Source organism: Myotis yumanensis, unplaced genomic scaffold (genome assembly GCF_028538775.1).
Source record: "Myotis yumanensis isolate MYYU_CA2020_CCGP unplaced genomic scaffold, mMyoYum1.0.hap1 SCAF_6, whole genome shotgun sequence".
NCBI classification, from domain to species: Eukaryota; Metazoa; Chordata; class Mammalia; order Chiroptera; family Vespertilionidae; genus Myotis; species Myotis yumanensis.
In genome coordinates, this window is record NW_027223757.1 from 19,378,492 (window position 1) to 19,392,694 (window position 14,203).

Here is a 14,203-nt window from a genome sequence, read left to right on the forward strand (position 1 = left end):
TATGTCAGATGAACTGAAAAAAAATGCAAATCACTTCATATGATACAGCAGGGAGAAGGAGAATGTTATCTTTTGAACAAATGATTCAAAGAGATGAATATTCAACATGTGATCGTCACAGGAATTCTGTTGAATCCGGGCTGTTTTAAGCTGTCCTAATTTCACAACTCGCCATACCTGGCATTTGTTATCCTTTCCGTTAAAAAGCAAACTTAATCGGGGTCAGGTAGATGTGAGGAGGAGAGAAAAGTAAGAAAGCATATATTACTGTATACATGATTTTAGGAGAAAAAAAAAAGTGAGCGGGAAGAGGGTTTATTTCATATAAAAAAACAAAACAAAACAACGATGTCACATCTGGGCACATTTCACAGAGTTTATGAAAACAGCCTACAAGTTCATTAAGCCTCTCTCCTCTCACTCCAGAGATACTTATTTTCTAGTAATAGTCAACATAATAATTAACATAATTCTGGCAGCAGCACAAATCTATAACTTCTTGAGGCTTGGGAGTGTCACTATCCAATGGTTGGGTGCATCTGAATAGCAAGAGTCCTGCAGTTCCTTTATTTACACTCTTGACCCAGCAAGTGTCACTGAGGAAGCCCGGGGGTTGTCTCAGCAGGTCTTCTACGATGGCTTGGACTTTATAACCCATTCAGCATTCGGGTTGAGCTGATATAAGTCCTTCATGTAAGTGTCATCGTCGAGGCAGCGCTCCCCTATTAACGACATGTTGCATTTGTTTAATACAGTGGGGTGACTGGGGTGCAATTTTAAACGTAAGCCCGTGTCTTCGACTTTAAATATTTTTCATCGTTTGATATCTCCCATAAAATTATACTAGTAAAAATGGCCAAAAAACATTGGAGAAGCCAATTTTGTGGTCTTTCTATAAATGCACATGTTTCAAATTAATTTAGGAAGTTGAAAATACTTTGCATGTTAGGCTTTTAAATGGTTCCCTAAAAGTGTATTCACCTTTACTCAGGGTGACAACAGTTTTGAATCCACCTAAGAAAGCAATCACACTTAATTCCCCAAATCTAAGAGTAAAATACAAAATAAAATATTTAAATATTCCTTAGGAATCAAGGTAAAAATTCCAGGTTTCTACTGGAGTTGTGGCTTATTTAAATTTTAAAAATGAGCCTTCATGTCTCTGCATTCAATTTTTAACATTTAATAACATTTTTAAGTCCTAAAAAAAGAATTCTACAAAACTTACCTTAAAATATTTTCAATTACTATTTTGAAATAAATACCATTTCATTTATTTGTTAACAATTTCACCCTTACCATTATAAGGGTCAAAAAAATGGGGGAAACATTTATTTTAAATTTTAATAAAGACATGAGTACAAAAAGTAGGCAAATAAAATATAGGACATGGTCAAAATTAATCCATTTATCCTATTTCTGTTTCCTAAATTACTAACATATGTGTGTGTACTGTTTAGTAGGCAATCAGCAATGGCAAAAATAACTTCTGCTTTCACTAAAAATATCTAGTACTGTACTATAATAAATGTGTTATCTTGGTCTTAAATAAGCTCAACTACTTCCTTTATTAAGATGTGACATGAGCATATAAAAAAGAAAAAAAGTTTTGAAAAACTTTATTAACCATTCTAGAAATTATATCTATTTTAGGAAACTTGCCTTTGCCAAGATTCAACATAGATGGGAATTTGTACAGAAGGAGCTCAAAGTCGGAAGAGAAAGGCCAGACCACTAAACAAATCCATAATACTCATCAACAATGTACACTGTGCTATATTTTACTTCTACTACCTTCCCTTCCCCACAAAGGTATAAATAATAATCATTGGCAATGTCAAGTCAGCATATGAAATACAAAGAAAAAAAATGTGCTTACCAATATTCCCTCCAACTTCATACAAAAAAACTTCCCCTTTCTTGAGTGTCTGGGCAATCCCACTATAAGGGGCAAAACAAACGGATTAGTTATATCATCAGACAGCTTGCAAGTAAATCACTTTAATGTGCTCGGGGAATTCTAGCTTGTATGGAAAACTCATAACTTAGACACACTGTAATTATCTCCACATTTGTATTTTCCCATCTGTTAAATGTGCCTAATATGTAATAAAAATGTCACACCTGTAAATTAAAATAAACAAATGGCAGAGGAAAGGCAGGGGAGGGTGGATGCATGGGAAGAGATCAATCAAAGAACTTATATGCATAACCCAGGGTTATTGACAATAGGGTGGTGAAGGCCTGGGGAGGGGCGGGGAGTGGGCGGGGAGGGGGAAGGGGACAAATGTAATACTTTCAACAATAAAAGATGAAAAATAAATAAAAATGAACAAATGGAATCATACATCTAAAAGCAATAATAAGTGAATATTTAAATTTGTAAAATTAAAAAGAAGGTACCATAACATTTTAGTTGCCAATAAAATAATATGATCATCTACTTAGCATAGGGACCAAAAAGGTCCTCCTAAAACTAGGAAAAGAAATATTTGCACCTTAGTTTTCCAAATACATTTATTCCATAGTATTTATCAGGGGTTTGCTGTGCTGACAGGTCTAATGCTATGCAAGATAAATGTAAAAAATTGGACATGGCTCATAATCCTCCCTATTTTGGCCATCAAAATATGGGAGGTATATACACTCAAAGTAGAAGCGAATACTTTACCATAGGGTGCATTTACAGGGTTAAACTCTTCAAAGAATAAGCTATTCCAGACATTAGGTTCAAACAATAAAAACTGGTAAAATTTGGTGGTTTTCGAAACTCTGTATACTATTTAAGTGCAAAACCTGCTAAAAATTCTGCCCCAGAGCTCTGAAAACTCTGGTTTAGTATGTCTAGATCAGTGATGGCGAACCTATGACATGTGTGTCAGAGGTGACACGCGAACTCATTTTTTTGGTTGATTTTTCTTTTTTTTTTTTTTTAATATATTTTATTGATTTTCTACAGAAAGGAAGGGAGAGGGACAGAGAGCTAGAAACATCGATGAGAGAGAAACATCGATCAGCTGCCTCCTGCACACTCCCCACTGGGGATGTGCCTGCAATCAAGGTACATGCCCTTGACCAGAATCGAACCTGGGACCTTTCAGTCCGCAGGCCGACGCTCTATCCACTGAGCCAAACCAGTTACGGCAAGTGGTTGATTTTTCTTTGTTAAATGGCATTTAAATATATAAAATAAATATCAAAAATATAAGTCTTTGTTTTACTATGGTTGCAAATATAAAAAAATTTCTATATGTGACACGGCACCAGAGTTAAGTTAGGGTTTTTCAAAATGCTGACATGCCGAGCTCAAAAGGTTCGCCATCACCGGTCTAGATGAAGCCCAAGAATCTTTTTAAATGCTCTGTAGTGGGTGCTGATGCATAGAAAAGTTTGTGAACCACTCATATAAGGCCCTGAAGACACATTCCCTGGAACTGAGAAGAGAAAACCAAGTCTGACTTTTATCCAAACTGTTATGAAAAATACGGTACGACAGAAGCTTTCCTAACCAACCATGTAATGACTTAGCTGGTTATCCAACTCTGTCTACTCCACTCCGCTCAGGGATATATAATGTCCTCACGCGTAAGGCCCACCCACTGACTTGTATCCTAACTAGAAGATTTTGTATCCGAACTGGTCGAACTGGTGTATGCTTATTTTTAAAATTAAATAATTTAATAATTATATTTTTATTTATACTGTAGTACATTTCCTGGTAAACCATGAGTATACCAAGAGTCATTATTCCTATGAAAACAAAACTGAATGTTTTGGGAGACCAGATTTAAAAAAATCTCATCCAATATTGCTCTCAGATTGCTTCCCCATTATCTGTGTTCTTGTTCCAATTGAGAGAAACATAAACTAGATTTCCTGGTACACATAAACGTAATACTAATCAACAAGTCCATACACAAAGAAAAGGAAACAGCCTTTATCAAAGACTGGTGAGTGAATGTGATTTATTGTGCATCTATTTTATGTCATTCATGTGCTTTTGGCTTTGGTAGAAAAAGTAGGGGAGGACAAGGATGGATGAAAGTAGGGTTTCCAACTGCCCCCACACAGGTGGAATGCAAATGGGAGAAGGAGGGGAAATAGTGGGGTGGGAAATATATATATATATATACACATTTATTGAGCATTTCAATTATTAGATGGCCCAGGAAGACAGTGCTGTGTGCTTCATGGTCATTTTCCTAGTTAATCATCGTAAGACTATAATGTAAGTCCTATCATAGTTCACTTTTATAAATGAGGAACCTGAAATTTAAAGACATTCTAAAAACTAGCCTAAGATGAAATAGGAAAAGCTGGCATTTTAATCTAAATCATCGGCCTCCAGCACCCCCAAGCATAAGGAAACGGGCTGAAGACTTGGGGTGGGGGGAAGGAGGCAAATGGACAGAGTTCACTGGACTTGCCTCTGGGTGGAGCAGGATGGGGAAAGGGTGGAACTAGAAGGAGTCTGCCCAGTGGGTAGCAAATGCTTATTTAGTAAAAGCACCACCAGCAGAAAATCCAAATATACAGAGGGCAACTGTCACAAAGCTGGTGCTTTCTCTAATATTCTAAATATTAAAAGGCAGAGTTGAATGCATTATACAACGTCATCGCCACATCTTGTACTATCTGCACGTAGAGGGACAAACATGCCAACTACATTGAGCACTAGCGTCCTGAAAGCAAGCACTCTGTAAATTAGCCAGATCCCGCCTGGAAGGGCAGCCTCCATCTGGAGTCTGGCCACACCTCCAGGTACACCCTCTGAGACGGGAAGAATTCTTCCCACAGTCTGGTGGGGACACTGGCAGCAGTTGGCATCTAAGCCATAGCAGGGGGTAGAGAGGAAGCGGATTGACTGCATTTTAGGTCAGAGACCCTTTGGGGAGCAAAGACATCTGAAAATTTCCAACTGCTCCCAGGACTTAATCCTGAGAAATTCTAACTGCCTCTGAACTTAATACCCCCAAATTCCATCTGCTCCCAGACTCTGCACCAATGAGCCCCAGATCAGAGATGGTCTCTAGACCCTCTAGCCCAGCGGTTCTCAACCTGTGGGTCGTGACCCCTTTGGGGGTCGAACGACCCTTTCACAGGGGTCGCCTAAGGCCATCGGAAAACACACACATAATTACATATTGTTTTTGTGATTAATCACTATGCTTTAATTATGTTCAATTTGTAACAATGAAAATACATCCTGCATATCAGATATTTACATGACGATTCATAACAGTAGCACAATTACAGTTATGAAGTAGCAACGAAAATAATTTTATGGTTGGGGGTCACCACAACATGAGGAACTGTATTAAAGGGTCGCGGCATTAGGTAGGTTGAGAACCACTGCCCTAGCCCCTCTGGACAGTGGTTCAGGACTGTCTTTTGAGAATTCAGCTCCACTGCCTACAAAATGCGTGGCCTTGGAAAGTCTCTCTCATCAGGAAAACAGAAGTAATGTGAGAACTTACTTTGGGGAGCTGCTGAGAGGGGAGTTCACGCTGGCTTACTGAAAGCCCAGATATTACCAATAAGCCTCTCTTTTATTTCATCACCATCTGCTCGCTATGCAGGCTCATCTCTTTTCCCACTTTATAAAGCCCAAGGGGAGATACTTTAAAATATATTTTATACCCCTTCCAACATCGAGCAGAGGGCCTTCCACGGATCAGAGACATAGTACGGGCTGGTGGTAACTGTGTGACAATCGGAGAGCATTTGAAGAAAGCCCCATGGAGGCCCTGAATGTTAACGCGAGGAGATCGAAGCCTATGGGAGGCTAAGACAACTTTCCTGGGCTGAGATGGCAAGGCCCCGGCTTCCCTGGCTTCTTAAAAATGTACATCAGTTCATTTTCAATGAGTGGACATGGGGAGAGGGGAGGGCATTACAAATACAACCTTAGCTAAAAATAAGAATTCAAAGGTTAAAAACCGAAAACCCGGTACACTTGTTTGAACGTTGAAATTTCAAGAGACGGTAAGTGTAAGCTCTGATATCATCGGAGAGATGCCAATGGCTTTCAAAGGACTCCTGCCCCACCCGCCCCAGAACAGAGGGGCAGGCTGGGCAACTCAGTGAGGGCAGGAGCTCCAGAGGCTGGTTGTCCTCCCGGAATTCTTTACCTTCTGCTTTTAAATGTAAGCATTTTTATGCATCATATTTTATAGAAAAAGATGTGTCTTTTGTTTGTTTTGATCCTACTGTATCCCAATTAGTGATCATCCTAACACACAGTAATTAACCTCCAATCACCACAGCCCGGAAGGACTACCACGTGGTCTCATGAGCCAAGCACGGGCAGGCCGTTGAAGGGATGCTCGGACATCCCGCTTGAAGCAGGCTCAACGCAAACACAAACTACTACATCAGGTGAACTCGACTCCTTCCGACAGTCCAACTGTTAAGTCTGCTCCTCTTCTCTGCTGAAAAGACAATTCTATGCACTTCACACCACTCATGGTTTTTTTTTTTAAAAAAAAGGAGGGGCAAGGGAGGGAAGGAACACGCGAGCAAGTGAGTTATACCATGAAATAATTAAAACAAAACAGGCCTCTACCTTTCTTGGCTGAGAAACCTGGCAAGCACGTCACTGGCTTTCAGTTCTTCCGTTAGCTGTATCGCCATGGAAACTTTGGAAAGATGAGGAGCTTGCACTCGAATCACTCCCTGAGGAACGTCAGCCTGCAAGGCAATAATGACACTGGAACAAAGCTGGCGGCAGCTGGAACCTGGGACTCTGTGCGATGCATTACATGGTAAGTGTGCTTAACTATTCTGCATTTCACTTCACTACATAAAAACCTTAACTACTGTATAATGTAATTTGCTAAATTACATCAAACCTCAAATATCCTCTTAATGGTGATAGGGGAACTTTATAATGCCTGTGCAGTAATGCTTAATTATTTTTAAAGATGTAAAGAATGACAGCAATAACCATTACTGCCATATTAAGTGCCGACTTCGGAGGGTTATCTAGGGGAGGGTGCTTCTTCATGCAGCAATTGATGACATTGCGTCAGAACAGGTATTTTGTGCGCTGCTTCAATGTGTGCATTTTTTAAATCTTCCGGCACATTCGCAACATTTGACAAAAAATTCCTGTCCCCGAGAATATTAAAGTAAAATTAAAGAGAAAGACACTCTTCTAACACATTGGCATTGTGTTTGATCCTCACTTAACTAATGAGCTCACAGGGTGACCACACACTTTGAATTTATGATATGTATTTGGAGGGATATGAAGGAACTATTTTGAGGATTGTAATATCAAAATATCAGCTATGGCATTTGAAATATTAGGCTTAATTAATCCCTAATCATTCTGCTAAAATAAATAATGTATTACTTATAACCATATGTCTTAATCAGACCCTAGAAAAAACAACCTGCACAAATGTTTAAAAATAATGCTTTATACATTACAAATACCCTCAAATTTATTAAGCATCTACTAAGTACTAGGCATTGTGCTAAGTCTACTTGTCTAGCAGATAAATAATACACAGGTCCTTTATTGCACAATATTATTTTGGGGCTCACAATAGTTCTTTTCATGTACATGGGCTTGAATTGCTTTATTTTCCCCAAACATACAGCATGGATACAACACAGGAGGAATCAATGTGATTTCTAAGTTCATCAAAAATAATATGGCTTTGGAATTAGGCTGCATAAAAATGTAGGCGTCTCCAAGAGATTTAAAACTGCTCCTCAGTAACAGCTGGGATGTAGTGTGGGAGTCAGGAAAGAAGCTACACTGCAAAAGACTGCACAAGGGAGCACGGGCTGTGTAAGACCTCCTGGCAGGGCTGCAAACACCTGTTACACCTGCAGAGAGACCGTAGAGGGCCTGGTGCCACCTCAGAAACCCTGTCCCGGTCACCTGACCACTCAGTGAAGGGCCACAGGTGTATCAGGTCCAACCCAGACAGAGACAAAGCGTTAGGGGCCGCCCACTCACTCCCCTGCCAGGTGAGGGACTGCCTTGCTAGCGTCCTTGTCTAACTTCTCTGCCTGGGGGTTTTATGCTCAACCTGATCCCTAAAAGACATCCCAACCCTAACCTGTGCCCAGATCCCTCACCTCCTGCGACCTCTGCCCCTCTGCACCAGGACCCCTGCCTTGGTTTGCTGCCTTCCAATTTCGGAGGCATGGAGTATGGCCTGATAGCTGGTCTAGTGTCTGACCTCCACCGTGCTTCTAGGATACAGGTCTGACTTCCCCTTTTCTTCAAGTCCGTGACAGATTTTATTTCCATTTGTAACATTTTGGAAAGTGAGCCACTTCTTACAATGGACGGAGCATTTCACATGGGAGTGTGGTTACCTTCTCCTTTCAAAGCAGTTATTACATCAACGCTATATCTTATAACTCAGGGATTACGCTACATCTTCTTCTCCCCGGGGTTTCATCTCTACTTCTATCCTGCTGTGGCCGTGCTGCCTGCCAGCCTGGCCTCCACCGCGTGTTTCCTCAGAGGACATGGGAAACAATGAGCTGGTCCCGGGGCTCGAATGCCGGCGTGAACGCTGTAACAGCAACAGCTGAAGCACGGAGTCCATGTTCCCAAAACCCAACCCACCTCGTCTACTCAGTTAGGGACACGAATATTGGTATTTTGGAAACTGTTAGTTTATTATTATTGAATTACAGAAGGCCTGGAATAGCAAGCTAGGGTTTGCAGGCTGTGATCTACTCTATACCTGATTTAAAAGCCAGGGCATTCTGCTTAAGTCATAGTGCCCAATATTCTTGGATATAGGTTTTCTTGGTGAAAGTAATGGTGACAAAAATTGTTCCGATAATTATATCTCTTATGTTGACATTTAAAGTGAAGTAAGGTGCCCGGCCAGTGGGGCTCATTGGTTGAGTATCAACCTATGAACCAGAAGGTCACAGTTCAACTTCTGGTCAGGACACATGCCCAGGTTGCGAGTTCGATCCCCAGTAGGGGGCATGCAGGAGGCAGCTGATCAACGATTCTCTCTCATCATTGATGTTTCTATCTCTCTCTCGCTCTTCCTTCCTCACAGGAAAAAGAAAAATAAAGTGAAGTAAGGTGATATGATTAAGCTTCCATATCTAGAAGGTCTACAGTAAGTGAGATACAAAAGCAAAATAACCCAGAAAAATAATATATTGTCATAGAGAATTTAGGGATACAGCAACCTTACTCTGCTCCTTGCCTTTCCCCCCATTAGTCCTTGTGGCACATTCTACGGTTTGAATGCAAAAGGCCAGTCAAAATTCACTATAAACACCACGCTTTCCGATTTTTATGTATGTTCTCTTTCACCTCTGAAATATCCCACTATCAATTTTTAAGACCCAGCTCAAATACCTCAAACTCCATGGAACGTTCCATAGTCCACAGGGTCAAAGGGAATTCCTCCTTCCACGGAATCTCTTTTATTATGGAAACCCTAATACATGACACCAGCATCCCAGTCACATGCCACATGTCTGAGTCACATCTGTAGCCACCTATCAATGTTGATTGATTAAACAAATCATTCAAAAATATTTCTCACTAAAATTGGTATGCTAATAGTAGTAAACTGTCTTTACAATAAAATAAAGCATAACAATGTGTACTTCCTTATTAGCAAAAAAATCGTTTTAGGAACATTGTTTAAAAGACACCAGTTCAGTTGCCTCTATCGACCACACGGTATTCCCTCCCCTCCTGAGAACACACAGGAAGGGAAGAAGAGTGGGAACCGGAATTAAAGACGCTGCAGGGATAATTCAGTCATTTCCTCCTGCAGGGAGTTGCCAGCATTCGCCTGCATCTGCTTAAGGATGCAGCCCCTTTTTCTCCAAGAAGCTCACGGACAACTGAAGGCCCCATAATATGACCGCAGCCTACAGGCTCTCCGTGAGTTCAGGGACCATCCTTTGGAGAGTGTGGCCATCCTTCCCTATAAAACACAGCTCAGGGGTCCGTGTGGACTCAGTTCCATAGCTGACACAGGAACCCAGAACCTCTCTGATAATTAGAGTTCGGAGGGAAGAGGCCCAGGTACCAGGTCCTGGGAGCACTCAAGAGTTCTCACGCATATGTAACTGCCGCGTTACGGCTTTGGAAGTGGCATTGGTACAGGTTCCTTGTAGCTGTGGAATTAAACATTTCTCACACCCTTCCCCTCAGTGAGCAGGAGGTGTTGCCTGGCCAGCTCTGGATGAGTTTAACCTTTCCCAAATGACTAACTACAATTTGGATTCATTTCACATGGAAATGGAATATCACTGCCCTTGAAAATCTTTTTCCCAGGCCAATGGCACACAGCACCTTCCCAGGCTGACTGGCCACATTCCCTGACGACTAGGAACCTGTGTTCTACTAGGGAGGTGTGTGTCCGGGTGGGCAGAGGAACAACTCTCAGAGTGTTCATTTCTGTGGTAACATCCCATCCAAATTCTCACAACAATATAAAGACTGAGAGTGACTCAGTTTGGACTCTACGTGCCCTTTACAGTTGGAGAAGAAATGAGTTTAACTGATAGATGTAACGGTTAAAAATTGTTTCTGGAAAGTTTTTCCTGGATATCTTGACAAGAGTGGCCAAATGATAGTTACTAAAGATGATAAACAATACGCGATGCCAAAGTTCTCATTTAAATGGTGTATGACAATTACCATTAAGCTCCAGAATCATGCTGTACCAAACACTAAAGCTATTAGTATACTAATTACACTGAGCTGCCAAACTTTGAACATACACACATGCCTGATCATTAAGCCAAACAGTCTGTTCTTAACTTGAGCCATAATAATAACTGGATCTGTGAATAATATTATCGTTGTAACCTTCCTTGTGTGTGTGTGTGTGTGTGTGTGTGCACGCGCGCGTGCGCATGCTTGTGAGCTAAAGTTATGTATGTACAGCAAGACTAGAAAAGAGCAATATTTGACTAATACCCCATTAAAATTGAGTCACAAAGGATTTTACAACTTACAAAACGTTAGTTGATTTCTTATGCATGCAAAGACTATTGTAATAGAGAAAATGATCTTCTAGGGTTGTTACATGTTTTACATTTTGAACTCAAGCATACTTCTAAAAATGTGATTTTATTTATTATTCTTTGGATAAATAAACAAAGATTTTGGTGTGTTTTTTTCATAAGGTGTAGATAAACACTACATTGCTCATATTTTTGCACTCTAGAGATTAGAAATATAATGTCAGAGCTTTAGAAAAGGCATTCAATCATTTTTTTAATTAACAGCTAATTTAAATTAAAAGCTGACATTTTTCATGCTACAGAGAAACCTTTTATTTTCAAAAGGGCAAATTGGGAATACAGCTATCTCAAAAAACAGCCAGACAGCATAACACATATTTTAGAAAATTAAACAAGGACATTTTAGCAAGGTATCTCAAACTAAAATGGCATATTCATCATGTTAGTCTGATTGGAGGTAAAAATATAGAAGGCATTCCCTACTACCTTGAACTGTCTCTGTTCTGATTATAATTGGGCCTTGGTTATCCAAATGCTGAAACTTTTATCCAACTCACAGATTCAGAGAATTTTAAAGAAGGGTCTGAAAGAGCATTCAAAGTTAATAAGCATTTAATTTACAAAGAAATAAGCTCTGATAGTTTTCTCTTTTAATATGGTATTTTTATGCACTATAAAAAAAATCAAAGGATATCTTTAAGAGAAACATGATTTTGTGCCTGGTATTGTAACCTGATTTTCCACATGGGTCCCCAAGTAGATCCAAACACTGTTTCCAGACCTAAAGCAGATGCTTGAAACAAGACCGATCACAATGCCTGGGGCAGAGCTGTCAGTGAAACCACAGATGGACTTCTAAATGGAGATGTGACTGAAGACACACAACCCATCACAAAGGACCCGGAGCCCACACTGCACTGACCACTCCAGGATTCTTCTGGATTTCTTTCCCATGTCCAAAGCCCTAGACCTTCAAATGTTACATTGTTCTGGAGCGATCAGCAAGTCATGCTAGCTCTCTGAAACTTGAGTTCCTCAACTATCAATGAAGAATATGACACTAGATCACCCTGAGTTAACACTGAGGTAACCATAGGAGAGAGGACTTTTGTTCCCTCTACCAGGGAGGACAGATGTGCTGAGCAGTTTGGCTTAGTTCACAGACTCTCACAGAGCTCCACTGTGTGCCCACACGCTCTCCTACATGTACAGCTTCCCTTTCCTTTGAGAGGTGAGCTTGACTGACAGAAAAAAAAAGCCTCCATGGACTGGAGGCTTGCAGGATCCAGTAATTCATGACTAGATGCTCACCAAAGCTGCTCTGGATCCTTATCAGGCAAAGATGCAATCTAAGGCAATTATGGGGGAGAGGAAGGGATATCTCTATTTTCCTTAAAAATACTAAAAGGAGAAAAAAGGTGTGAGAGACAAGATGGAATAAGATCAGAAAAATGATTCTGATTATTGGTGATGGGTTTATGGGGGTTCGTAGACTATTCTATTTTTGCGCATGTTAGGAAAATCTCGTAATAGTATATATAGAACTGTCCCAGTACAAGATGCTGCTAGCCATACTTATGGTTAAACCCTGTTAATCTGGCCTTACCCTCTCATTTTATAGAAGAAACTGAGGCCCAGAGATGTAAAATGACTTGTCACTACTGTCTCACGAATAGCAGAGCTGGGGCTATGTCTTCAAGCACACGCTTCGGATGTGTGATGGTGTGTGTATGCATGTGTGCATGGTGTGTTTGTGTGTGGGAGGGTGTGATCTCAATCCCAACTATATAATTGAAGGCTATCATTACATGGTTATTTGTAATGGTCTGCCTTTTTGTTATTTTTCACAAAGTGTTTCTTCCTGAAGTAATTAAGAGATGAGTCTCATTAGTATTTAAGAAATTAAAAAATTTGCATTTGTACCAAACAATTAATATGCTGTAGTCATTAAAAATATGTCTTATTAAGTAGATTGAGGGTGTCTCTTACAACCTGGTTTATACTATTCATTTACCTAGTCAAGCATGTCTTAATAACATAAATGCTTGACAATATATATAGTTAGCATTAACAGCATACAGAATGCTTTTAAAAATATGACCTTGAAGAATTTTCATGATCTACAACCTCCTGTCTTACATTCTTCAGTCGCTGGCAATCTGGCTTCTTCCATCAACATGCAATGACAATGCTTTGGAGAAAGTTACAACTGGCCTTTCAAATGCAAGCTCTGGTGGACCTCTATCCAATCAATGTTCACGGTACTCGGTTTCCCTGCAGAATTTGGTGCCACTAACCAAGCTCTTTCCCTGACTTCCCTCCATCTCCGAGCTTCTAAGACACTACAATCTTCAACTTTCTCTTACGTCCTACCATCTGTGGGCCTCTTTTACCAGCTCCTCTTCCATGGCCAACCACTTAAATACAGGCACACATCAAATAGTAGCTTAACAAACAAATAAAATATCCCAGGCAGTTTCATGCCCTATAGTTTTATGCTGCATATTCAATTGATTTGGGGAAAGAGTCAAGAAACATAAACTAACAAGACAGTGGGGGGGGGGGGGGGGCGCGCGGGGGGGGCGGGGGTGGAAGTGGCTTATTCAGAGTAGTCGGCCCATGTTCCACCCAAAAGAAACAGTTGCTGCTCAGATCCAGAAGATTGTTACCCTGCAGGGAAAGCCCCCTACCGAGAGGGGACACAGGGATGCACCTACATACAATTTGTCAAGTTAAGATGGAAGTCCAGACTTCGATGTTAAACCTTTTAGCTTTAAAGTTCTGGCAACTGATGGAAACTTATGCAGAAAACTAATTATTTAATGACTCACCGCATGCCCATACTATTGGATATGATCTTGGACTTTATTTCTTGTTCTGTAATTATTTCCTATGTATATTTACTCCCCCTAATAAAATAATAGACACTTGAAAAAAAATTGTGGCAACTGATTAAAATTTTTCAACCAAAGCGATAGGCTGAACAAAACTCCCTGGCCATGATCACATACAGCTACAACTCCGTGAGGAAGCTTGCTCTGCTAGCAACACCTGTCCCTTCAGTTTGCTGCCAGAGTAAAATTAGAGTTTTTCACATCTCAGCTCTACTCCCCAGTGAGGTCTCTCGGATGCCCATTTCCTGTTCTGTAGCCCGATATTCCCGATTCAGGCTTCCATCACACTCCTTTGCCCCTCTAAGGTCAATCCTTCCCTTGCTCCCTGT

The 14,203-nt window shown here is 40.5% G+C and overlaps 1 protein-coding gene across 3 annotated transcripts in view; it reads right to left on the reverse strand.

Annotated features, from left to right (window-relative positions):
- Positions 1-299: 299 nt before the first annotated feature.
- The window catches only part of ARHGAP18 (Rho GTPase activating protein 18), a 164,457-nt gene continuing 150,553 nt past the window's right edge, over positions 300-14,203 (reverse strand). For all 3 annotated transcript variants that reach the window (XM_070417660.1, XM_070417659.1, XM_070417661.1), the window contains exons 13-15: positions 6,566-6,690; positions 1,880-1,941; positions 300-722 (exon numbers count right to left, since the gene is read on the reverse strand). In XM_070417660.1, coding sequence (XP_070273761.1) covers positions 631-722; positions 1,880-1,941; positions 6,566-6,690 — 279 coding nt within the window. In that variant the 3' untranslated portion in view covers positions 300-630. The remainder of the gene's footprint in view (positions 723-1,879; positions 1,942-6,565; positions 6,691-14,203) is intronic.